General features: G+C 40.5%; 1 protein-coding gene across 1 annotated transcript; it reads left to right on the top strand.

Moving 5' to 3' along the window:
- Nucleotides 1-364: 364 nt before the first annotated feature.
- On the top strand, nucleotides 365-23534 carry LOC126175473 (cleavage and polyadenylation specificity factor subunit 4). Its single transcript, XM_049922285.1, has 5 exons — nucleotides 365-522; nucleotides 595-798; nucleotides 887-1076; nucleotides 10128-10287; nucleotides 22542-23534. The coding sequence occupies exons 1-5, from the start codon at nucleotides 420-422 to the stop codon at nucleotides 22737-22739; spliced, it is 855 nt and encodes a 284-aa protein (XP_049778242.1). The 5' UTR covers nucleotides 365-419; the 3' UTR covers nucleotides 22740-23534.
- The last annotated feature ends 2655 nt before the right edge of the window (nucleotides 23535-26189 follow it).

Below are 26189 nucleotides of genomic sequence, written 5' to 3' on the forward strand. Positions count from 1 at the left end.
AATTTAGAATTTGTTAGGTTTATGTACTTGGTTATCTGTACGATCTGCATCTGTCTCGTTTGCTTGTCTTTATGTATTTAATCATCTTTATGTTTTGTATACAGATACTATTATTTAAGTTATTTTGTATCGACCAATAAATATCAAAAACTAATTTTATTCCATATATGAAATAAAAATTGTTAAGATAACTATGAAACGCGTATACAATATCTACGGCTATTGGTGTTGCTAAAGGCAAAAGCTTTTACTCCCAGTTTGTTTGAAAATAGTTATTCGAGTGGCGATACATCGACGAGATTGCAACTCTGTGTGATCTTTGTTCGTTCCAGAGTTTCATTGGTAAATGTAATATCTTATTTGAAATGCTTTGTGTTGTTTATTTTGAGTGAGTGAGTGTTGTGTGAATAACTTGCGTTATGGAGTTTATTGTTGCTAGTGTGGACAACGTAAAGTTTGACATTGAAATTGCCTTGGAGGAGCAATATGGAGCTCTCCCATTACCGTTTGCGGGAATGGACAGTATGTATAATGTTGGACTATGAAGTGACAGGCCCGAGTTCATTCTATAACTTGTTTCTTCTTCTTCCGCAGAATCTATTGCTGCTGTCTGCGAATTTTACCCAAAAGGAAATTGTGCTAAAGGTCCTGCCTGCCCTTTTCGACATGTTCGCGGTGACAGAACAATAGTCTGTAAACATTGGCTTCGTGGACTGTGCAAAAAAGGAGACCAGTGTGAATTTTTGCACGAATATGACATGAGTAAAATGCCGGAATGTTATTTTTATTCAAGATTTAGTAAGTTCAAGAAGTATTTTTTATTTATTTACGTTTCAGAGCTCTATTCGAGTGCATTATACATCATTATCTACTCTTTGATTTGCAGATGCCTGTCACAACAAAGAGTGCCCATTTTTACATATTGACCCAGAAAGTAAAATTAAAGACTGCCCTTGGTATGACAGAGGATTTTGTAGACATGGCCCAAATTGTCGGCATAGACACGTAAGAAGAGTCTTGTGTATGAACTACTTAGCAGGGCTCTGTCTTGACGGACCAGAATGCAAATTTATGCAGTGAGTATATTTGTTGCTTAGGAACAGATTAAGTTCGTTTTGAAATTGTGAACAATTTATAAATGTGCTTTGCGTTGTTTTAGTTGTATAAACAAGGCGAGCGCAAGCAATTTTCCTGAACTCAGTGTGTCTACCTCGCAGCAATTGTAATATCAGCATTTTGTGGCTGAATAATTTTTAGGCAGTTTGTGCTTCGTACACAGAGGGAGCTCATTACGGTCATCAAAAGTGTCAGTATCCTGCTTTTTATGAAGAGTGTCAGTATCCTACTTTTTATGAAGAGCTATAGTCAGATGTTTGAGAGGCTGTTGTTTTTACTTATACACATTTTAAATGAAACAAATAGATAAAGAATGTTGGTAGTACATTCAAGTGCATCAGAATGACTTGTGTAAAAATTGTAACATTCCTCTGCTGTGACTATTGATAATTTCTTGCTACTCTGCCCCAAGAAAAAAAGGGTGCCATTGTTGATGTAAATGTGACAGTTATATTCCCTTCCACACTGCCAACCCTTCTCCTGCAATCTTCTTTGTGGTGGCAGGCTGATCTATAGCACATTCCTAAATGTTTTCATAGCCTGAAATTTCATACCACAAACCATGGCACTACTCACTCTTGTTTTAGTCATGTCTTTATCAGTTTTTGATGTTTCATTCAACTTGTTGATATGAAGAATTGTGGCTTGCAGTTTTAGTTGCATTTTTAATGATGTTGTGTCAGTTTGTGATTGCTATCAAGTAAAACTGATCTGAGCTATGGAGGTAGGCATCAGTCATTTTGAAGTATAATGGTGTAGAACACTTGAGTAATTTTTTATGTTTATTGGAAATGCTAGTGAGTCACCCAACTAATGCACTGTAGAGAAAAAGTTTAAAGTCACCCGGACTCGAGCTGTTCTCTTTCTTTCCTTTGGACTCTATGTACACAACACCTTTCTATTTAAATAGCTAGGTAACATGTACTTAAGTGGTTACAATACATGCCCATTGACTATAAATGATACCAGTTGTCTTCATATTTCTCTTGCACCCCTATGTGAAACAAAAATGAAGTCTACAAACAGGCCATGTGAACTCTTTGCTCCTGCACAAGACTTGTGTTTGGGGCTTTATTGCTCCATTACATTTTGAACTATTCTCTGAGACTAAGTGGTGTTTCAGATTGATGGTGGCAGTCTTTCAAATGAGACCCTCTTATTCCTTGTAGCCAATGTATATGAAACAGTTTCAACATTTCATGTGGAATGTAAAATGGTGCAGCTTTCCTTTTTGTTTATTTATTTATTCATTTTGCGTGGTATATTGTATTGTGCTCCAATTCAAGAAGTCATTTACCTTCACATTCTCATTAAAGGAAGCAAAAGAGACAGAGCAGCACCTTATTAGGTGAGGGCTACCTAGCTTGTGCAGCCAGTTAGAAGCTGCCCGATGAGGCACAAGTAGTCCTCTTGCTTGGAGTTATGCCTGATGCTTGTGCCATATGCCAATCAGCTGGAACTTCTATTTGTCATGTCCACGTGTTGTCAACTGGTGTGTTGATATCACTAGCCATCTCTTTTAGAGTGCTACTGCCTCCAGTTAGGATATAAGAAGAGGTAATGGTCACTGCATATGTGGCACTCAGCTGGCTACACATGCCTCTCAGCTTGTGCCAAATAGCGAGCAACTCAGACAGTTCAGTCTTTTTTGACTGGCATGGGTTTGGCAAACCATGCTTTCATGAACGGGGGGCTAGTCAATGCCAGCTGTCCTATGTAAGCATAAGCTGTGTGCATGATTCAGTGTCCATGATGTGGTGCTGCAGTGGATAATTGTGTGTCACAGGAAATGGGGACCATGACTTAACCACCTAGATATCGAGGACTGTAGGAACTAATATAAAAAAAATAAATCTCAACCTTTAGTATGTGTTAATTGCCAATGAGGTGAATGGCAGTTGAGACAGAACATTTGCTCCCAGGTAACATTTGGGGAATCTGCTGTGCCACAGTTGTATAGGGCTTACCCAGGCAAGTGAGACTGTGTCTGGATGGACACTTAGTTTCTCTGACAGGTCTTGGACACAGCATTGCATCCTGACATTCTCAAAAAATCACTCCGAATAGTTTTTGTGGTCCATCAGGCAGTACTTATGGGACAACTGAACGGCTAGTTTTTTTAAACTGGCTTTTTCAGTTGAACGAAACAAGTCTCTGTGGCCATGTCAGCTGTATGAAATTTGTTTGTCACTCTCCGGATATGAGTGTTTTTGCTTAATGGAGACATCAAACTGACAAGTCTCTGAAAATTATGTCAGTTATATTGTTATATGAATGTTTTCAGTAAGTCTCCACATTTTAGTGATTTCCCTTACATATTTTTCAGCCATTTTGGAGACAAATAACATATATTATTTCAAGGAGAAGTGAATAAAAAGTGTAGTTCTAAAAATTTTTCATACTACTGACATTAAGTGTGAAATTTTGGTTTTTCTTAAAAGGTTAGTAACTGGTGCTACATTGTTGTTGTTGTGGTCTTCAGTCCAGAGACTGGTTTGATGCAGCTTCTTCTCCATGGATTTTAATTCCCACTCCAAATTTTTCTTTTGTTTCCTTTACTGCTTGCTCAATATACAGAGTGAATTACATCGGGGATAGGCTACAACCCTGTCTCACTCCCTTCCCAACCACTGCTTCCCTTTCATGCCCCTCGACTCTTATAACTGCCATCTGGTTTCTGTACAAATTGTAAATAGCCTTTCGCTCCCTGTATTTTACCCCTGCCACCTACAGAATTTGAAAGAGAGTATTCTAGTTGTTGTGGTCTTCAGTCCAGAGACTGGTTTGATGCAGCTTCTTCTCCATGGATTTTAATTCCCACTCCAAATTTTTCTTTTGTTTCCTTTACTGCTTGCTCAATATACAGAGTGAATTACATCGGGGATAGGCTACAACCCTGTCTCACTCCCTTCCCAACCACTGCTTCCCTTTCATGCCCCTCGACTCTTATAACTGCCATCTGGTTTCTGTACAAATTGTAAATAGCCTTTCGCTCCCTGTATTTTACCCCTGCCACCTACAGAATTTGAAAGAGAGTATTCTAGTCAACAGTGTCAAAAGCTTTCTCTAAGTCTACAAATGCTAGAAACGTAGGTTTGCCTTTCCTTAATCTATCTTCTAAGATAAGTCATAGGGTCAGTATTGTGTTACGTGTTCCAATATTTCTACAGAATCCAAACTGGTCTTCACCGAGCGAGGTGGCGCAGTGGTTAGACACTGGACTCGCATTCGGAAGGACGACGGTTCAATCCCGCGTCCGGCCATCCTGATTTAGGTTTTCCGTGATTTCCCTAAATCACTCCAGGCAAATGCCGGGATGGTTCCTCTGAAAGGGCACGGCCGACTTCCTTCCCCATCCTTCCCTAATCCGATGAGACCGATGACCACGCTGTCTGGTCTCCTTCCCCAAACCAACCAACCAAACTGGTCTTCCCTGAGGTCGGCTTCTACCAGTTTTTCCATTCATCTGTAAAGAGTTCGCATGAGTATTTTGCAGCCATGACTTATTAAACTGATAGTTCAGTAATTTTCGCACCTGTCAACACCTGCTTTCTTTGGGATTGGAATTATTATATTCTTCTTGAAGTCTGAGGGTATTTCGCATGTCTCATACATGTTGCTCACAAGATGGTAGAGTTTTGTCATGAATGGCTCTCCCAAGACTGTCAATAGTTCAAATGGAATTTTGTCTACTCCCGGGGCCTTGCTTCGACTTAGGTCTTTCAGTGCTCTGTCAAACTCTTTACGCAGTATCATATCCCTTGTATAGACCCTCCACATACTCCTTCCACCTTTCTGCTTTCCCCTCTTTGCTTAGAACTGGGTTTCCATCTGGGTGCTACATTATAAACTTATATTTAAATAAATGAACAATTACTTTTTTTATTTCAATGTATTGAATGTCAGTCTTTTCTTGCCTGTTGGTTTGCCCCATCACTGATCATTCTCTTTTGGTAAATTCTGAGATGAAGTGAACAGGAAGCATATAAAGTTCAATTTTAGTTGTTTAGTGACTCAGTATATGCTTAAAGCATATACTGCTACCTGTTGGACGATTTTGACCCCTGTGAGAAATATTTGTCACTATTTTTTAATTTTCTTTGAATGTCTTTAAGTAATAGAGTTTCAGAACATGAGTCATCCCTGCAAATACACATTGAATTTATATTGATCACTTTTTACTCAGTCATGATTTCTTCCATTCTTACACCACAGAGCATTCCGGCATTTTGATCCAGATACAAATTTCGCTATTAAGTAAACACAGATTCATAAATATGGAGATGCAACTCAAAGCTACTTATAGGTGTTGAATAAAACGCAGTATCAGAACAATAATAATAGTGACGACAGGCTATAACAGAGCACATTCAACAATAATGATTTGACAGTGCCAAAATGATTGAATGTTTCTGCTCTGAACTGAATGCATCAGGGATCAGACAAGTGCAGCTGTCACTCATAGCAATGCAGCCTACTTTTGATCCAACAGTCACCAACATTTCATACCATTGCTCGTCCTCCAGTGGAGTAACTAGTCAGAAGTAAACTGCTAGCAAGGAGGCCATTCAGCGTTTGCATGAATCAAGATCTAGTGGTCCTTAATGTGAACTATATTTCTGTGCTTAATCAAGGTAAGAGTCCTTTGCTGCTCTCGTTAATAAGCAGACCCAAGATGATTGTAGAATTACCAGTGTCCAAAAAGAGTTGTACCCCATTCTGTATTTTTTAATTGTTTTTACAGATTTTTTTCTGAGTATTGCTTCTGTGTTGTAGTTTATGCTGGTGGGTCGAAGCAAGGGGATTCCAATGGCTGTGCTGTATTATTTTCAGGATATGCTTTCAAGTTTTGCTTACGTAAGAGATTCCCAGTATATATGTGATATTGAGGGTGCTGGAGCAGAATTGATGTAATCATGCTACAAAATTTCTCATCTACACTGACTCACTATGTGCCCTTTAATAGGCTGTCCATCACATGTACACAGCAGGAAGATATATTCAGATATATTCAGGTGGTGTCATTTAGCTTGGTCTCAGGGACATGAGAATGCACGATAGTGAAGCAGCTAAGGATCCTTTATTGGAAAATCCATTTCATAAAGTGTTGCTACTGTACAAGCACTTACCTTGCTTTTGAGGCACAGTATCATCCTTCTATGAGGGGAGTGGTTAGTGTTGCGAAACAAGAAGCTTCAGTTGGTGAAACAAAAAACACAGTCATGGCATTCCTCCTCCTGGGCATTGAGGCAGAAGGAAATACTTTTAATGCACCTCAAGATAGAGAACTGTCATCTGACACATGCAGAATGTGTTTTACATACAGTTATAAGAGACATGAGTGCAGTACTCCTTTTGCAGCAAGAGCCAATGGATTTCAAATTCAGCAGAATTGATGTAAAACTCAAGCCTTGTTGTCAGTTTATAAAAAAGTTACATTAAGTAATTTTGTATTGTAACTTAATCAAAAAAGTCCTTAAAACTTCTCATGGTATGGATGCACTAATCCAACATGTGAAATATTATTATTACTATTTACTTTTAAAAATAACATTTTGTGGGACTGTGTTTTAAGATCCATTTTACTCTGCAATCTCGTTGCATATTTTATGCGTCCAGCACGCTCACCTAGAAGCTACTAGGTGTTTAGTATTACTTAAATAAACTTAATTGTGATTATTTACTATCTGTAAGTTTTTTCATAATTGGAAAGCATAAACTCGAGGAAATAAGAGACATCACTCTAATTTCATCTTTGCTACTGTGATTGTAATTATATTGTCAAATATGCAGAGAGCAGTTTGCTACTAATAAAAATTTACAAAGACTCCTAACAGATAAGGCTATACCATAAAGCCTACCATCAGTAAATTAACATTGAAATACCAGTGGAGTGTGGCGCCTGACAATAGACATGGGGCAGTGGAGCTATGTTAAGTGCCAGCATGGAGTTCTTCAAATGGATCCTACATTTACCAAAAACAGAAAGAGATAACTTTTTATTTGTCTTTTTCTAGCTGATTTCCCTGCTTCATCCTGTTACTTGTTTTCATGTCACCCATTCTCACTGTTACCCCACCTGTAGGGTGAGCCCTTAAGACATATGGATTGGGGGGGGGGGGGGGGGGGGGAGATGTCATACATGTCTTACCCCGTTGAAATTTTTCCATACATCTTCTTTCTTTACATGTCACTGCCCACCCACACCCACTCCTATGGATCAATTTCCATCAGGACTATCTCCATTCTAACCACCAACCATGAATATTACGGATTTGACACTGATGTTAATCATTTTCTACTGTTTTTGTCTCCCTTCTGCCCCTAACCAAATCTCTGAGGATGAAATTTCATCAGAACAGTTACCAATCAGCCTGACAGTACCAAAAACTAAGGATTCAACATTAATATCAGTTGCACTATTTGAAAAAGTCACTTCTTTCCATCCTCACACACAGCTGGGGTTTAAAGGTAACCATTCGCTGTCTACACTGAGGTGACAAAAGTCATGAGATAGTGATGTACACACATGCAAATGGTGGTAGTATCATGTACACGAGGTATAAATCATCATTGCACTGGCAGTGTGTCGTTTGTTTTTGGGTGATTCATGTGAAAAGGTTTAAAATGTGATTATGGCCACATGACGGGAATTAACAGACTATGAATGCAGAATGGTAGTTGGAGCTAGATGCATGGGACACTCCATTATGGGAATCGTAAGGGAATTCAATATTCTGACATACACAGTGTCAAGGGGATGTACAACGAAAGTATGTGTTAGGACAGTGCAGCTAAATTTGGCATTAATGGGCTGCGGCAGCAGATAGCTGCCAAGAGTGCCTTTGCTAACAGCACGACATCGTCGGTAGCACCTCTCCTGGGCTCAAGACCATATCAGTGGGATCGTAGACTACTGGAAAACAGTAGCCTGGTCAGATGAGTCCCAATTTCAGCTGGTAAGAGCTGATGGTAGGGTTCGAGTGTAAACAGACCCCATGAAGCCATGGACCCAGGTTGTCAACAAGGCAGTATGCAAGCTGGTCGTGGCTGTGTAATGGTGTAGGCTGTGTTTATATGGTATGGACTGGGTCCTGTGGTCCACGGGAATCAATCATTGTCTGGAAATGGTTATGAACAGCTACTTGGAAACCTTTGGCAGCCATTCACGGATGCCATGTTTCCAAACAAGGATGGAATTTTTATGGATATCAATGTGCCATGTCAGCAGGTCACAATTGTTCACAATTGGTTTGAATAATGTTCTGGAAAATTTGAGCAAATGATTTAGCCACCCACCAGCGACACTTTCGCAATTATGGATGGCTTTAAAGGCAGCATGGCTCAGTATTTATGCAGGTGACTTCCAGTGACTTGTTGAGTCCATGCCATGTCAAGTTGCTGCACTATCCTAGGCGAAAGGAAGTCAGACACAATATCAGAAGGTATCCCATGACTTTTGACACATCAGTGTAGTTTGTACTGTTGAGCAATCAACACATATATAAAATAAGGTTGAACTGATTGCTAAGCTTTCCCTTTGGGGGAACCAATAAACACACACCTATTAATACGATTCCATTTTGCTGGTGTCTGCAGCTTGACTGTTTTCTTGCCATTAATACCCTAAATAACTTGCCAGAAGATTTAAATGATAATCAATTATTCAAAATAACTCTCTTCCACATTTTGTTATCTTTATATGTGATCTTTGACATTTGAGTTGAAAAAACTTGACCCAACACTAACACACAAGAATCATCACTACTTTTCATTTTGAAACTTCCTGGTGGATTAAAACTCTATACCAGACTGAGATTCATAGCTGGGACCTGTGCCTTTATGGTCAAATTCTGTACTGCTTGAGCTATCCAAGCATGACTTAGGCCTTGCTTTCACAACTTCACTTTCACAGTACCTCTCTCCTACCTTCCAAACTTCACATAAGCTGTCCCACATACTGTGTGGGAGAGCTCAATCAGTAAAGCACTTGACAACAAAAGAGAGGTCCGTGGTTTGTGTACCAGTCTGGCAAACAGTTTTAATCTTCCAGAAAGTTCCAAATCAGTTTGCAGTCTAATGCTTACTGACCATCAACAGTGAATAAAACTTTACTCGAAACCCCCTTTCATTCATCCCCACATTTGGTTACCGTATATACTATTGGTCTATCTCGTATTTTAATCATCCCTCTCACTCAGTAGTAACAGTGCCCTTGCATAAAAAGTGAGTAAAAGCCATCAGTGATGTTGGATAATATCTTGTAGGAGCCCGGAGTTTGTTGTAGTGAAGCATGGAACACACTTATATTGCTTAAGGAAACAATAATGCACGCTGGAGTGTGAATATGTTTAGAATTAAAACTAAAAATGTAGGTGACAGATTATCTGTGCCTTATAAATGTAATATTTGAAGCATACTACCAGCTGCTCTAAGGATTATGCAACACACAACCATGCACACACAAGAACATTACAGGATTACCAGTGTTTTGAAAGTCAACAGGAACAAATTTAACAGAGCAGTGGAAGCGTCGCTATGTGTTTTTAGATGCATAAATTTAAGATATTTCTCATACCTATGCATCATTTTTGGGTGACAAGAATTCACTAGTTTGTTTGGTGAAATTCTACTGTTTCACGTCTTTCTCCAGTGCAACTAAATTCATCTTGTAATGTGCCACTGATGAAAATATTGATGCAAGATTCAAAATTATTTCTGTAACATTTTTCTCCAAAGATTACAATTATGTGGTGTTTTAAATTAGGGAATTTGAACAGTTACAGGTTCCCCTGGGTCATATTTTGAGAGACAGGGACAAGGACAGTAATCTGACACTGATTGCTCCTTACTATGTCATTCTACTTCTTAAAACTGAAGGAAGGACATATACAAGCAAACTCATTAAATATTAAATATACATTGTTGTTTTAGTAGAGTGATGGTTATGACATGCAGTTTTACTTTGTGGTAGCTCATCAGTTTTTTCTTTGTTCCTGCTTTTGTTTCAGTCCACGATTTGAACTTCCAGCAACAGATGTCCAACAAAAAGATGGGAAGAAGGTTATTATTACTTGCCATTACTGTGGAGAAACAGGACATAAAGCATTGTTTTGCAATAAAATGCCACCTGACATGCGGGATGTGCAGTCTAAACAAGAGGAATTGAGGGTATTTCGTCTACATGCTATTTTTACTTTACAGGCTTTTATATTTATTGAGTGATGATTGTTTTCACTGAAGAAAATTGATGGTTGATGCTGAAAGACTGTTGTTGTTATGGTCTTCAGTCCAGAGACTGTTTGATGCAGCTCTCCATGCTACTGTATCCTGTGCAAGCTTCTCCATCTCCAAGTAACTACTGCAACCTGCATCCTTCTGAATCTGCTTAGTGTATTCATCTCTTGGTCTTCCTCTATGATTTTTACCCTCCACGCTGCCCTCCAATACTAAACTGGTGATCCCTTGATGCCTCGGAACATGTCCTGCCAACTGATCCCTTCTTCTAGTCAAGTTGTACCACAAATTCCTCCTCTCCCAAATTCTACTCAGTACCTCCTCATTAGTTACGTGATCTATCCATCTAATCTTCAGAATTCTGTAGCACCACATTTCAAAAGCTATTCTCTTCTTGTCTAAACTATTTATCATCCACGTTTCACTTCCATACATGGCCACACTCCATACAAATACTTTCAGAAACGACTTCCTGACACTTAAATCTATACTTGATGTTCACAAATTTCTCTTCTTCAGAAACGCTTTCCTTGCCATAGCTAGTCTGCTTTTTATATCCGCTCTGCTTCGACCAGCCTCAGTTATTTTGCTCCCCAAATAGCAAAACTGAACTACTACCGATTTCCTAATCTAGTTCCTTCAGCATCACCTGATTTAAATCAACTACATTCCATTATCCTTGTTTTGCATTTGTTGATGTTCATCTTATATCCTCCTTTAAAGACATTGTCCATTCCGTTCAGCTGCTCTTCCAGGTCCTTTGCTGTCTCTGACAGAATTACAGTGTCGTCGGCAAACCTCAAAATTTTTATTTCTCCTCCTACTCCAAATTTTTTATTTGTTTCCTTTACTGCTTGCCCAATATACAGATTGAATAACATTGGGGATGGGCTACAAACCTGTCTCACTCCCTTCCCAACCACTGCTTCCCTTTCATGCCCCTCGACTCTTATAACTGCCATCTGGTTTCTGTACAAATTGTAAATAGCCTTCCACTCCCTGTATTTTACCCCTGCCACCTTCAGAATTTGAAAGAGAGTATTCCAATCAACATCGTCTACATCTCTCTCTAAGTCTACAAATGCTAGAAACGTAGGTTTGCTTTCCTTAATCTTTCTTCTAAGATAAGTCATAGGGTCAGTATTGCCTCACATGTTCCAACATTTCTACAGAATCCAAACTGATCTTCCCCGAGGTCGGCTTCTACCAGTTTTTCCATTTGTCTGAAAAGAATTCTGTTAGTATTTTTTCCATTCGTCTGTAAACAATTCGTGTTAGTATTTTGTAACCGTGACTTAGTTTACTGATAGTTCAGTAATTTTCACACCTGTCACTACCTGCTTTCTTTGGTATTGGAATTACTGTACTCTTCTTGAAGTCTGAGGGTATTTCGCCTGTCTCGTACATCTTGCTCACCAGATGGTAGAGTTTTGCCAGGGCTGGCTCTCCCAATGCTATCAGCAGTTCTAATGGAATGCTGTCTACTCCCAGTGTTTTGAGTTAGGTCTTTCAGTGCTCTGTCAAATTCTTCATGCAGTATCATATCTTCCTTTCCAACTTCATCTGCCGCCTGTGGGTCCGGGGGTTAGAATAGGCTCGAGGTATTCCTGCCTGTTGTAAGAGGCGACTAAAAGGAGTTTCACACGTTTTGGCCTTTATGTGATGGTCCCCTGTAGGGTTTGACTTCCATTCTTCAAAATTTTCCTGAAAGTTAAGCCAGTTGGAGAACGGTGCCTTACATGGTGCATTGTGTCCATCGTGCATTGAGATCTTTAGCCCACTTTCTCGTCCTCACATTGCAGTCCCACCCATTCTCCATCTCTTGGGTGGGGACACCTTTCTGGGTGTGTTTTCCACCATGCAGTATGCAGTGTTGCTTCCTGCAACGACGATGACCGTGGACTAATTTTGCACCTGATGTCCAGCATGGTAGCCAGTCCGTTTTGGTGGGGCCGCCATGTACCCTGCTGATGCCTGCACCGTTAACTCGTCCCATATGCCAAGGGGTAGATACCCATACCCCTGGGGCATCGGGACTCCTGGCAATGGCCGTCCTGCCAGGTGGCCTTTGCTGCGGCTGGGTGGCACCTGTGGGGAGGGCACCTGGTCAGAGTGGGTGCCATCTGGCCGGATGACAAGCGATGAAGCGTAGTCCATCATCTCTTGCTAGTGGTGGAACACCAGCAGTCTCTAAGCTTTCACGAGCTCAATTCAACGCGCAGAGGTGCCACCCCAAATCGTTTTCCTCCGTGGTCACACCATGGGAGGAACGTCAGGTTAAGGATGGCAGGGGATCGTATTCGCCCCGGTACCTTGTATGTTTGAGAGCTGATGGGGAATATTCCATGATGATGAAGCTTCAGTTTTTTGTTGAGCATTTAGAGGACAAGTTTGGAGAGGTGGAGGGCTTGTCCACAATGTATCATATTTCACAGGGACCTTCTTTTGCAGTCTGGCGATGAGCTGTGCGCCAATTTAGAGCAACAAGGTGTACATTTTGTCCGGCGTATCCACCAGGGTCTGAGGGATAATCAATTTGCCACCGGTGCCTTCATCTTGGTCTTTGAGGGTGATACATTGCCCGAGAAGGTCAAGGTGATGGTCTACCGCTGTGATGTAAAGCCCTATATCCCTCCCCCGATGCAGTGCTTTAAGTGCTAGAAGTTCGGCCATATGTCTCCCCACTGTACGTCCAGCATCACATGTTGAGATTGCAGACGCCCATCACATCCCAATACTCCATGTGCCCTGCCTCCCATCTGTGTCAACTTTTGAGGGCACCATTCGCCTTGCTCGTCAGACTGCAGGATTCTCCAGAAAGAAAGGAAAATCATGGAGTACAAGACCCTGAGCCGACTGACCTACACTGAGCCTAAGAGGAAATAAGAACAACTCCATCCTGTGCAAATGACTTCCTCTTATGCCGCTGCTACAACAGTTCTGGCACCATCAGCTCTGCCAACCCCAGAGCCGGAAGACCACACCTGGCCCCTTGATGGTGGGGGGCATTTCCCTCCCTGTTGCTCCTGCACCACATACTTTGAGAGCAACATCCCCTAACCATCGGGGACGTAAGTCTTCTTTGGCTTCTCTCGCTAGGAAGGGGTCCCTTGGATCACTCCCTTCCCAGGTTTCTGCTACTGGGAAAGATGACACCTGCCAGCAGCTGGTCGTAGGGCATCACGCTCATCCTCAGTCCTGGAGACTGAGCCAGCGAAGTCCTCCCAGCCAGGGAAACCCAAGGAGCAGTGAGAGAAATCAAAAAAGAAAACCCTTAAGACCAAGGAAATTGCGGTGGCATCCACACCACAGCAACCTACCAGCTGTGTGTCTGAGGATGGGGTGGAGATTTTTGCATCTACTGAGGACCTAGATCTCACCAGACCCTCAGACACAATGGTTATAGACTGCTCAGGCAATAAGTCGGTGGCAGCAGGTGACTCTGAGGTGTAAACTACCTCATTGAATGTTCCATGCCTTCCCAGTCTCAAGATGACGCCATCCTCCGGTGGAATTGAGGCAGGTTTTTCCACCGCCTGTCTGAGATACGGTAACTGTTAAGCTTTATACCTGCTGTCTGCATTGCTCTCCAGGAAACCTGGTTCCCGGCAATCGGACCCCTGCCCTCCGCGGCTATAAGGGATATTACAGGAAACATTAGTGACTATAATTGAGTGTCAGGTGGAGTTTGCGTTTATGTCCTAAGTTCAGTCTGTAGTGAACCTGTGCCCCTTCAAATCCCTCTTGAAGCTATGGCTGTCAGAATAAGGACAACACAGGAAATAACTGTCTGCAGTGTATATTTTCCTCCAGATGGTGCAGTACCCCTGAATGTATTAGCTGCACTGATTGATCAACTCCCTAAACCTTTTCTACTTTTTGGAGATTTTAATGCCCATTACCCCTTGTGGGGTGGCACCGTGCTTATTGGCTGAGCTAGAGATGTCAAAACTTTACTATCTCAATTTGACCTCTGCCTCTTAAATACTGGGGCCGCCACACATTTCAGTGTGACTCATGGTAGTTACTCGGCTATTGATTTATCACTTTGCAGCCCAGGACTTCTCTCATCTATCCACAGGAGAGCACATGACGACCTGTGTGGTAGTGACCACCTCCCCATTATCCTGTCACTGCCCCAGCGTCAGGCCCACAAACACCTGCCCATATGGGCTTTAAACATGGGGGACTGTGAAACTTTCACCTTTGCTGTCACCGTTGAATCTCCCCCACACGGTAGCAATGATGTGATGGTTGAGTAAGTGACTACAACAATTGTTTCTGTGGCAGAAAACACGATCCCTCACTCTTTAGGGTGCCTGAGGCGTAAGGCAGTGTCTTGGTGTCCGCTGGAAGTCGCTGAAGCAATTAAGGATTGTCGGCGAGCTCTACAGTGGCACCCTGCCCTGGAGCACCTCATAGCCTTTAAACGGCTTCGTGCCCGCGTTTGCCAACTTATCAAACGACGGAAGCAGGAGTGTTGGGAGAGATACGTTTTGACCATTGGATGCTATACATCACCTTCCCAAGTCTGGGTAAAGATCAAACGTGTTTTTGGGTACCAGACCCCAACAGGTGTTCCCAGTGTTACCATAAATGGTGTGTTATCTACCAACGCAAACGCGATTCCCAAGCACTTTGCTCAAGCCTCTGTGTTAGAGAATTATTACCCCCCCCCCAGCCTTTCACACTGTCAAACGGCGGCTGGAAGGGAACATCCTCTCATTCACTACATGCCACAGTGAATCCTATAACGCCCCATTTACAGAGAGGAAGCTCCTCAGTGCCCTTGCACATTGCCCCGACACAGCTCCTAGGCCTGATCGGATCCACAGCCAGATGATTAAATATCTCTCATCTGACTACAAGTGATATCTCCTCATCATCTTCAACCGAATCTGGTGCGATGGCATCTTTTCATCGCAATGCCGGGAGAGCACCATAATTCCGTTGCTCAAACCCCTTAAAAACTCACTTGATGTGGATAGCTATCAACCTAACAGCCTCACCAACATTCTTTGTAAGCTGCTGGAATATATGGTATGTCGGCGGTTGGGTTGGGTTGGGTCCCGGAGCCTAGTGGCTCCATGCCAGGGCGGTTTCCGCCAGGGTCACTCTACCACTGATAATCTTGTGCCCCTCGAGTCTGCCATCCGAACAGCCTTTCCCAGATGCCAACACCTGGTTGCTGCCTTTTTTTATTTACGAAAAGCATATGACACGACCTGGCGCCATCATATCATTGCCACATTGTATGAGTGGGGTCTCCGGGACCGGCTCTTGATTTTTATCCGAAACTTTCTGTCGCTCTGTACTGTCTGTGTGCAAGTTGGTGCCTCCCATAGTTCCATCCATATCCAGGAGAATGGAGTCCCACAGGGCTCTGTATTGAGTCTCTCTCTATTTTTAGTGTCCATTAACGGTCTAGTGGCAGCTGTCATGCCCTCCTTCTTACCTTCTCTGTATGCAGACGACTTCTGCGTTTTATACTGCTGCTCCAGTACTGGAGTTGCTGAGTGTCACCTACAGGGAGCAATTCACAAGGCCCAGTCATGGGCTCTAGCCCATGGCTTCCAGTTTTAGCCGCAAAGTCGTGTGTCTTGCACTTCTGTCAGTGTCGTACCATTCATCTAGACCCAAAACTTTACCTTCATAATGATCCACTTACTGTAGTGGAGACATATCTTTTCTTAGGACTGATTTTCGACACTCAATTGACTTGGCTTTCTCATCTTTGTCAGCTTAAGCAGAAGTGCTGGCAGCACCTCAATGCCCTCCATTGCCTGAGCAACACCAATTGGGGTGCAGATCACTCCACGCTGCTGCAGCTCTACAGAGCCCTTGTTCAATCCCAAATTGACTATGGGAGTGTGGTTTATGGTTCGGCAGCACCCTCAGCGCTGCATTTACTCGACCCTGTGCACCACTGCGGGGTTTGACTAGCAACAGAAGCTTTTAGGACGATTCCGGTGACCAGCGTACTGCTGGAGGCTGGGGTCCCTCCATTGCAAATCAGACATGCACAACTGCTCACCAGTTACGTAGCACACATTCGTAGTTCTCCTCAGCATCCGAATCACTGTTTCCTTTTCCCGCCTGTGGCATTCCGTCTCCCCCATCGGCAACCCAGGTTGGGGCTAACGATCGCAGTTCGCATGCGATCGCTTCTGTCTGAACTGGAGTCCTTGCCGGTACCACCTCTCCTTGAGGTCCATTCATGTACACCTCCATGGTGTACACCTCAGCCGCAGCTTCGTCTGGACCTTTTGCGTGGCCCTAAGGACTGCGTTAATTCTGCAGCTCTCTGCTGTCACTTCCTCTCGATTCTTGACGTGTTCCGAGGCTCTGAAGTGGTTTACATCGATGGCTGATGGTCATGTTGGCTTTGCCTATGTTCACAGTAGCCATATTGAACAGCATTCCTTACCGATGGCTGCAGTGTATTCACTACGGAGCTGGTGGCCATTTTTTGTGCACTTCAGTATCTCTGTTCATGCCTTGGGGAGTCTTTTCTTTTATGTACTGACTCCTTGAGCAGCCTGAAAACTTATCAACCAGTCCACATCATCCTTTGGAAGCAGTCCAGTTGTTCAATGAAGTTTGTCTGGATCCCTGGTCACGTCGGAATCCCAGGAAATGAACTTGCTGACAGGCTGACCAAACACCCTACACGGAAACCACTTCTGGAGACGGGCATCCCCGCAGCTGACTTGTGTTTGTTATTACACTGCAAGGTTTTTCAGCTTTGGGAGACGGAATGGCAAAATCTCAGTACGCACAACAAACTGCCAGCCATTAAGGGGTCCACGAATGTGGAAGTACTCGATGAGGGCCTCTCGCAGGGACTCTGTGGTTCTCTGCTGGCTCTGCATTGGCCATGGCTGGGCAACCCACGGCTACTCCCGGCACCCTGAAGACCCACCTCAGTGTCGGTGCAGTGCCAGGTTTGACAGTGGTCCATATTCTTTTGCTCTGTCCTCCTTTGGTTGCCCTGCAACTTCGTCTTTGGTTGCTGGACTCGTTATCACTGATTATAGCAGACAACCCCTCTTTAGCTGATTTGGTTGTACATTTCATCTGTGAGGGTGGGCTTTATCATTCGATCTGAATTTTAGTGCATGTCCTTTGTCCCTCTGTGTCCTCCACCCTAGTACTTTTAGGGTGAAGGTTTTAAAGTGTTGCAGAGTGGCTGGCTTTTCCTTTTTATTTCCGTGGTCGGCCAACCACTGTAATCTGCTTCCTTGTTTTACTCTCTTATCACTGTTTCTTGCACCTCTGTTTTCTTGTCCTCTTTTGTTCCTTTTAGTGTTCATTGCCTTTCCTTTGTTCTTGTGGTCATCCTTTCTTCGTGTTTTGTGTTATATGTCTCATCTGTTTTATTCTCACACTTGTGGCATTGTTTTATTAGGAACAAGGGACCGATGACCTCGTAGTTTGGTCCCTTCTCCCCTCTTTTAAACCGACCAACCGTCTTCATCTACATCCTCTTCCATTTCCATAATATTGCCCTTAAGTACATAGCCCTTGTATAGACCCTCTATATACTCCTGCCACCTTTCTGCTTTCCCTTCTGTGCTTAGAACTGGTTTTTGGCCTGAGCTCTTGATATTCATACAAGTCGATCTCTTTTTCTCCAAAGTTCTCTTTAATTTTCCAGTAGGCATACATGCCTCTACATCCTTACATTTGTCCTTATGCCATCCCTGCTTAGCCATTTTGCACTTCCTGTCGATCTCATTTTTGAGATGTTTGTATTCCTTTTTGCCTGCTTCATTTACTGCATTTTTATATTTTCTCCTTTGATCAATTAAATTCAGTATCTCTTCTGTTACCTAAGGATTTATACTAGCCCTCGTCTTTTTACCTACTTGATCCTCTGCTGCCTTCACTGTTTCATCTTTCAAAGCTACCCATTCTTTTTCTATTATATATCTTTCCTCAATTCTTGTCAATTGTTCCCTAATGCTCTCTCTGAAACTCTCCACAGTCTCTTTCAGTTTATTCAGGTCTCATCTCTTTAAACTGATCAACACATTTATTAAAGGCTGCATATAAATTTCCACTCTTATAAGCTAACCTCGGGGAAGATCAGTTTGGATTCTGAAGAAATATAGAAACATGAGAGGCAAGATTGACCCTATGACTTATCTGAGAAGATACGTTAAGGAAAGGGAAACATACATTTACAGCATTTATAGACTTAGATAAAGCTTTTGACAATGTTGACAGATCACTCTCTTTGAAATTCTGAAGGTAGCAGGGGTAAAATATAGGTAGTAAAATGTCATTTACAATGTGTACAGAATCCAGGTGGCAGTTATGAGTCGAGTAGCATAAAGGGAAGCAATGGTTGAGAAGGGAGTCAATCTGTACACTGGACAAGCAGTAAAGGAAACTAAAGAAAAATTTTTAGTAGGAATTAAAGTTCAGGGAGAATAAATAAAAACATAGAGGTTTGCCAGTTTCGCTGTAATTCTGTCAGAGACAGCAAAAAACGAAAGAGCAGTTGAAAGGAATGGGCAGTGTCTTTTGAAAACGAGGAACACAAAACAAGAATAATGGAATGTAGTCAAATTAAATCAGCTGATGATAAGGGAATCAGATTAGGAAATGAGACACTTGAAGTAATAGATGAGATTTACCAGTTAGGCAACAAAAGAACTGTTGATGGCTGAAATAGAGGGGATATAAAATGCAGACTGGGAATGGCAAGAAAAGTGTTTCTGAACAAGAAAAATTTGTTAATGTCAAATATAGGTTTAAGTGTTAGGAAGTCATTTCTGAAAGTATTTGTCTGTAATGTAGCCATGTATGGAAGTAAAACATTGATGTAGAACAGTTTAGATAAAAAGAGAATAGAAGCTTTCGAAATGTGGTGCTACAGAAGAATGTTGAAGATTAGATCAGTAGATCACATAACTATTGAGGTGGTACTTAGGAGAACTGGGGAGACAAGAAATTTGTGGCACAACTTGACAAAAAGAAGGGATCAGTTGATAAGACATATTCTCGGATAGCAAGAGATCACCACTTTAGTATTGCAGGGAAGTGTGGGAAGAGGGGGTTGGGTGAAGTAAAAATGTAGGAGGAGATCAAGCAGAGTCTGGAAGATGTAGGTTATTTGGAGAGGATAGAGTAGCATGGAGGGCTGCATCAGCTCATCTTCAGACTGTAAATGGCAACAACAATAATTCTTGCACCACTGTTGTGGATACTGCATGTAAGCCTTTCTAAAGTAATGTTGCAAGTGTATGAAATTAAATGTCTGATTTCGATACTTTCACGATGTAAAAGCAGTATCGTCTTCAACAATATTGTGAAAATGAAAGCTTGCTACTCATTGTAAAGATAACATGTTGAGTTGCAGACAGGTGGACAGCTTGGACTGCAATGCTGCTGTTGAGTATGAGTTGTATTTGCTTGTGTAAATGAATGTGTATGTATTTTCTTTTTTGAAGAAGGCTTTGGCCGAAAGCTAAATGTGTAATAGTTTTTTCCTTATGTCTGTTTGCAACTTAACATGTCTTCTTTATGTTGAGTAGCAGACTGTTCTTTTCCTGGTATTGTTGATATTCCACCCTGGGGTCTCCATTGTCTGATATCCTCTGCAGTGTTAGTAAAGACCTCCAGCCTTGAGTTCCATCAGAGGCAACTAGCCCTGTAATATATGTACCTTCTCAGCCCTCACATATTATTTCTCAACAGTGTTTTAATATGTTAATATCTTTTAAACAAACATTGCATTTTACATAAATGGTGATCCCTACCACCTGTGAAGAAGAACTCCTCACGTAGAAATGAAATAAGATGTAGCCTCTAAATATATATATTTAAATTTTATGGTTATGTGCAGCGAAATGTTTATGTGTAGCATATTAATTGGAAAAAATATGCATTTAGTATATAGATAACATGCGTATATGAACAGGACATTAAAAATGAGTAACACTGATGATATATAGCATGAATAGATGGAATGTGTTTGGTACACAGAAATAAAAATTCATGTACAAAATACAGAATTTTTGTTAACTATATAATAAAGTGTGATTGAAGTAGCATCAGATGAGAAATGGTGCCAAATATTAACAATACGAATGAGTCCAGCAGTAGAGATTGTTTCCTGTTCAATTGTTAAAGATGGTAGTTAATTTTGTTTGGTGATTTCAGTATTACCTTCTAAGTTGATTGTCCATGTAAAAGTGTGTTAATTGGTGTACTTATATTCCACAGCCTGAAGTAGAAAGTGTACTTTCTATAGTATTCTCATAGATTGTTCTCTAGTTTAAAGGCATACTGAGTCATGTAATAAAACACAGTTATTGATATCTAGGCCGTGTCAGTTTACAAGGTAGCAAAAATATATTCAAAGATATGAGTCCATTTATAATGTAAATATTTAAAGTGAATCCTGGTGGAAGTTGTTGGCAAGAAGTCTACAACAGAGATATCTGTAATGGCAAACATAATACATTGCTATGAAGCTTCATCACATTCTTTGATAACTGTTTCCCATTTATAAATTACAACCATAAATAAAATACTAATAAGCAACCAGTTTGGTAAATTAATAGCATTACAATATCATTTAGGAGAAAATGGGAGCACTATCATAATACAAAGTGTACTTACAGCCCAGCAAAGGAATTGTACCACAGACAAAACTAAAAAATATTGGAGAAGGTCATCAGGCATATTAAAACAGCAAATAACATCTTCTGAATAGGTCATTTCCTAAACGAAGTTAAAACAATATTGTAATTTGTGAAAGCAATGCCAGGATAGAAAGTGGATAATCATCATATTACACCTCTTCCATGGGAGTGTGATACTCTTACTGATCTACCAGAGATGTACATAAGTAATATGCCATTAACCACTTTCTTTCAGTAATTGGCAAGTTAATACAGCACTTTTAAAAGTGTGTGTTTCAAGACAATTATGCCAAATGCAGCTACAAGAAACAACTAAGTAACAAATTGAATCAGTTGTTAACTAAGTGAGTATTAAGAGCTATGTAAGTGTGATGACACAGAAGAATGCTAAAGATTAGATGGTTAGGTCACGTAACTAATGAGGAAATACTGAATAGAATTGGGGAGAAAATTTGTGGTGTAACTTGTATAGAAGAATAGATTGCTTGATAGGACACATTCGGAGACATCAAGGGACCACCAGTTTAGTATTGGAAGGAAAACTGTAGAGGGAGACCAAGAGATGAATACAGTTAGCAGATACAGAAGGATGTAAGTTGCAGTAGTTATTTTAGATGTGAGACTTGCATAGGATAGGCTAGCACAGGGAGCTACATCAAACCAGGCTTTGGACTGAAGACCATAACAACAAGTATAATCAAATATCAAACAGCCTCGTGAAGGTCGATGCATGACATGTTACACAGAGTCAGTTGTAAAGTATGTTGTTTAGTTTCCACATAATACCCATTTGGAAAACCACTTTATAAAATGGAAGAAAGAAATTATGTATTTGCTGACAGGCCAGTAACCTTGCTATTAGTGAATTTCAATTCTACACCTAAGACATACTGTAAAGGTTTGTCAGCTGTCATGACTTTCGCCACAACCTGCTAGAGTTAAACATTGTATTTTTGAGGAGATGATCATGTATGTTTTGGATTCCTTAGTCTGCTTTCAATTTCATTGTGAAAATAAGGAAACTGCTTTTTCACCTTCAGCTGCCTTCTGTTGCCTGCCTTATTCCTGCCTACTCTGTCCAAAGCCACTACCTGCATTTTTCTGCCTATTGTGTCTTTGTGCTAGTTTGTATTCCTTCACTTGGCAGTTTTTTTTCTATATGTATTAACAGCAGTACCAATTATCTAGCAGTTAACCAAAGTAAGAAATACCATTTGTTGGCACACACAACTTTTGTAATAAGTCTCAAACATTAAAGCAATTGTGCTATGTTTGTTGCTGTTGTTGTGTCCTTGCTGAAATTTTAAAAATCTCCTAGCTGAAATTGTTCAATTTGTGTGTAATTTGAAAATAGTAACACACTTGATATGAAAACTGAAAATTCTGTGTGTGGGTGTGCACATGCATGTGTACTCTCTTCACTTCTGCCTTTTCTTCTTCATTTTCATACTCGCTTAATTCTTTAATAATATCTCTAGATCATGACTATCTGCAGATGCTAGTTTGTCATGTTTAACCTTTTTTTTTTTACAGACAAAAAATCTCATGTATGTTGGAAAAGAAGGAAATGAAGATGCCAATTCTCCAAAGCCACCTCAGAAGCCTCTAGAAGAAGTGACATGTTTCAAGTGTGGGTGTAAAGGACATTACGCAAACAAGTGTCCAAAGGGGCACTTGGCATTTTTAAGCCAAAGCCAGAATCCTCCTCCTCCTGGAGGATACCGACGGTAGCAGAAATGGGAATTTTTTGTGAATGAATAATTTTTCTTGTGTGTGTCACATTTCAGAACTATTCAGTTTTATCACATTCATAATTGACTGTAATTTGCATTTGTCATCATGTGATTACTGGCAGTATTAATTTAAGGAAACAGATATGTAACATTCGTGTGCCTAAAGGAGTGATTTCTGTTTGTGAATGCCAAACTACTGTGATATTTGGAAGGTATTTCAATTAATTAATCCTTTGTACACCGACCTCTTCTCACTTGGTACTTGGCTGTGAAGGGGCATCATTCTTAGTTGTTTTTAAATGACTTTGCAAGGTACAGAAATATGATAGAAACATGGTTACTGCATCATGTAAAAGTGAAATGTAAGTGCATTACATAAATGTGAGTTTATTTTAGTATATACAATTCAAATAGACAATATAATTATTCGTGAAGAGAAAAGTTTTACATGCGCTCTCTCTCTCTCTCTCTCTCTCTCTCTCTTTATCTCTCCAGCAGTACAATAATTATTTTGTCTGTATTCTTAAAAACAGTACAGGAATGTTTAAAACTATGTAACTAAAAGTGAGAATATTTTGTTGTTGTTTAAGTGCGAGTATGTTTGGTTTTATGATCACGGAAGTTCTCTGAGATGTGAAACCCATGTTGTCTTTACACCACCATCTACTCTCCTTTCTGACGAAGCAGCAAATTGTGGCCTTTTTAGTAGGAAGTGTAACTTTTATCAGAAAAATAGTGTACAAATATTTTGTCAATTTGTGTGAATGAAATATATTGTTGTTGTAAATATTTACCCCCTTTTCAGCCAGTTTCTTCCCTACTGTCTTGCGCTACCAGTATACTGATTAATTTCATTGTTTATGTTTTAGATCAAGCACTCATCAAAGAAATGAGCAGAATAGTCAAACTCTTCTCTGCCATTTGAAAAATCTGAGGCTCCACTGATTTCTTTCTGGAACACCAGTAGTATTGACTGATTGTCTAGATCTGACTAGTTTTGCTCTTTTTCCCTATATGACCAATGGTGACTGAAGGTCTGGACCATCATGTGAATAGAGAAAGAATACTTAAATCTGTATACAGAAGACAAATGGAAATGAAATTGTGAACAATGCTCACAATACAAGGGGTGTCAAAAAATTTCAAGATTAGCTCTTTTTCTCTTTTTGCAAGATAGTATTTTATTATTATTAACCCAGATAGTCCTGAATTATTTGTTTTTCAAAAATTGATTTATATCTTATCTACATTCATTCACAAGGTTGTAAGGAAGAAAGTAAAATCAATTTTGAGTATTTTTTTTTATTTAGTATTTCGAAAAATGGGCGTCCTTTCAGAAGGACGTCAGGACAATAAGGGATCATGTTTTTAAAGTATATGACATTGCACAATTAATTTGTTTTGGTTTTTATACTTTCAAATAAACATAAATAAATTTGAATTATGGGCTAAAACAGCTAATAAATACAAAAAAACAAAGAAAAGAACCTATACACATATTTTATGCACTAGTATGATAAGACAAAAAGCAACAAACATGAAGTGGTTCGTCACATTTTACGCACATATTAGTAGCTTTTTTGTGGCAACTTCGACATTTCAGCTGCTTCTTCGTTTTTGTTATCTCGTCCGTTGGTAATTCAGCAACATAATGTTCTCTCCCATCAAATCTAGAATCTAGTTTTGCCCTCTTACTAGGATATCCTCTGCTGGTAGTGACTCACTTGTTACTTTCAAGAATTGCAGTGACAATTCGACGACGAAATGTCAGATTATCTATGGGTTATTCGTTGTGCTTGTAAAGATTCCAGGCATTTTGCTCTGCAATGTCTATAAAATGATCAATGATCGGGAAATACCACTTTTTCCCTCTTATAGAGCATCTATATAGGGATACATTTTGGTCAGCTTGATCTATGCCTCCCATATAAGTATTGTAGGAGTGTAACAAGTTAGGTTGAAGCACGCTAATCCTTTTCCTTTGTTCCCTGGAAAATCTTGCTACAGAGCGTAGTGGTTGCACTTTGTCAAAGTTAGTGGCTGCAGTAACAACATTGCTGTCATTCCAACGTACAATGGAAATCCCGGATATGAGTCAGAACAAATTTCATATGATCCTCTATTTTCTTTTATCATTTTATCTACAAATGATAGAGTAAAATTCTTAACTCTGTTTCCTCTTATTGTTCCTGTTGCTTCCACGCCCCTCTCTTTTAGGTCATGTAGCGCAGTAGCATCGAGCTGCCTTACGGGTAATTTATCTACACTTGGATTTTCTTCAGCACCCGAATCTTCATCTGTTATGTCATCAGTTGAATTTAGAAGAGGGTGTAATGTTACATTCACACCAGTATTAGGTATTTCCTCATCTTTTGATTCTAACATGTCCAAAAGTTCCATATGTGTACATCGTTTTCTGTGAATACAAAATGACAACATATTACCCTGACGTCCTTCTGGAAGGACGGTTGAAAACATTTTTGAATTACAACTGACGGAAACTTTCAATCGTAATATGAGCCCATAAATAATATAGGTTAATTCTTTAAGATATTACATGACAAGTTTCAGAATTATTGACGCAATATGAAACAAAATATACATATCCATCGATGACAAGGTCAGTCAGTTCGTCCATGGTAAAATTGGCTCTATTTTCAAGACACAGTTTCTCACTCACTATGAACGACAGCATCAAACTGATTGTCGCAGCGCGCAACTGACTCTGCCTACTTCATATAACAATGCATCACAGTCCGTTGCAACAATGCGTTATTCGCAAAAATAAATAATTTCAACAGTGAGTTACGTCGTCCTTCCAGAAGGACGTCAGGGTTATCTGGGTTAATATGGGCAATTCTACCTTAAGGAGAGCACTAAAACAATCATTTTTCGTTCTCTGTCTCTTTCTTCTGAAAAAGTCTCATATTTTCACTTTTTTTCTTACTCTCTTCTGTCCACTTCTTTCCTGTCCCCCGCCCTCCTCTCTCTCTCTCTCTCTCTCTCTCTCTCTCTCTCTCTCTCTCTCTCTGGGCATTTGCTCAAATTTGTGCTTTCTGATTTCCCCCCCCCCCCCCCCTTTTCTTTTTTCTTATCTTTCACGTCTTCTGTGGTGATGTTTAGTTGATTGAGGTCTTCTGTGGTTTCTTTTAGTCAGTTGGTTTTCACTGTATAAATTGTCACTATATTAAAAATGATTTTGGTGTGTCTGTCTCCATGCATCCTATTTGTGTGTGTATAGAACATTGCCCTTTCTTTGCTGATGTTGTTTATAACTGTCTCTGTTTGTCCATACAGTTCTTTTGTCAATCTCTTTATCCAAATCTCCTCTTTTTGAACCAGCCCGTGGATCGTACGCAGCATTTTTTCTTTCTTGTTTTTGTGTCTCCTGTTTTGTTCTCCCCTTGATTTCTGTTGTTTCTGAGGTGTACAAGGCCTCTACTAAGAC

The sequence above is a fragment of the Schistocerca cancellata genome, chromosome 3 (genome assembly GCF_023864275.1).
Source record: "Schistocerca cancellata isolate TAMUIC-IGC-003103 chromosome 3, iqSchCanc2.1, whole genome shotgun sequence".
NCBI lineage: Eukaryota > Metazoa > Arthropoda > Insecta > Orthoptera > Acrididae > Schistocerca > Schistocerca cancellata.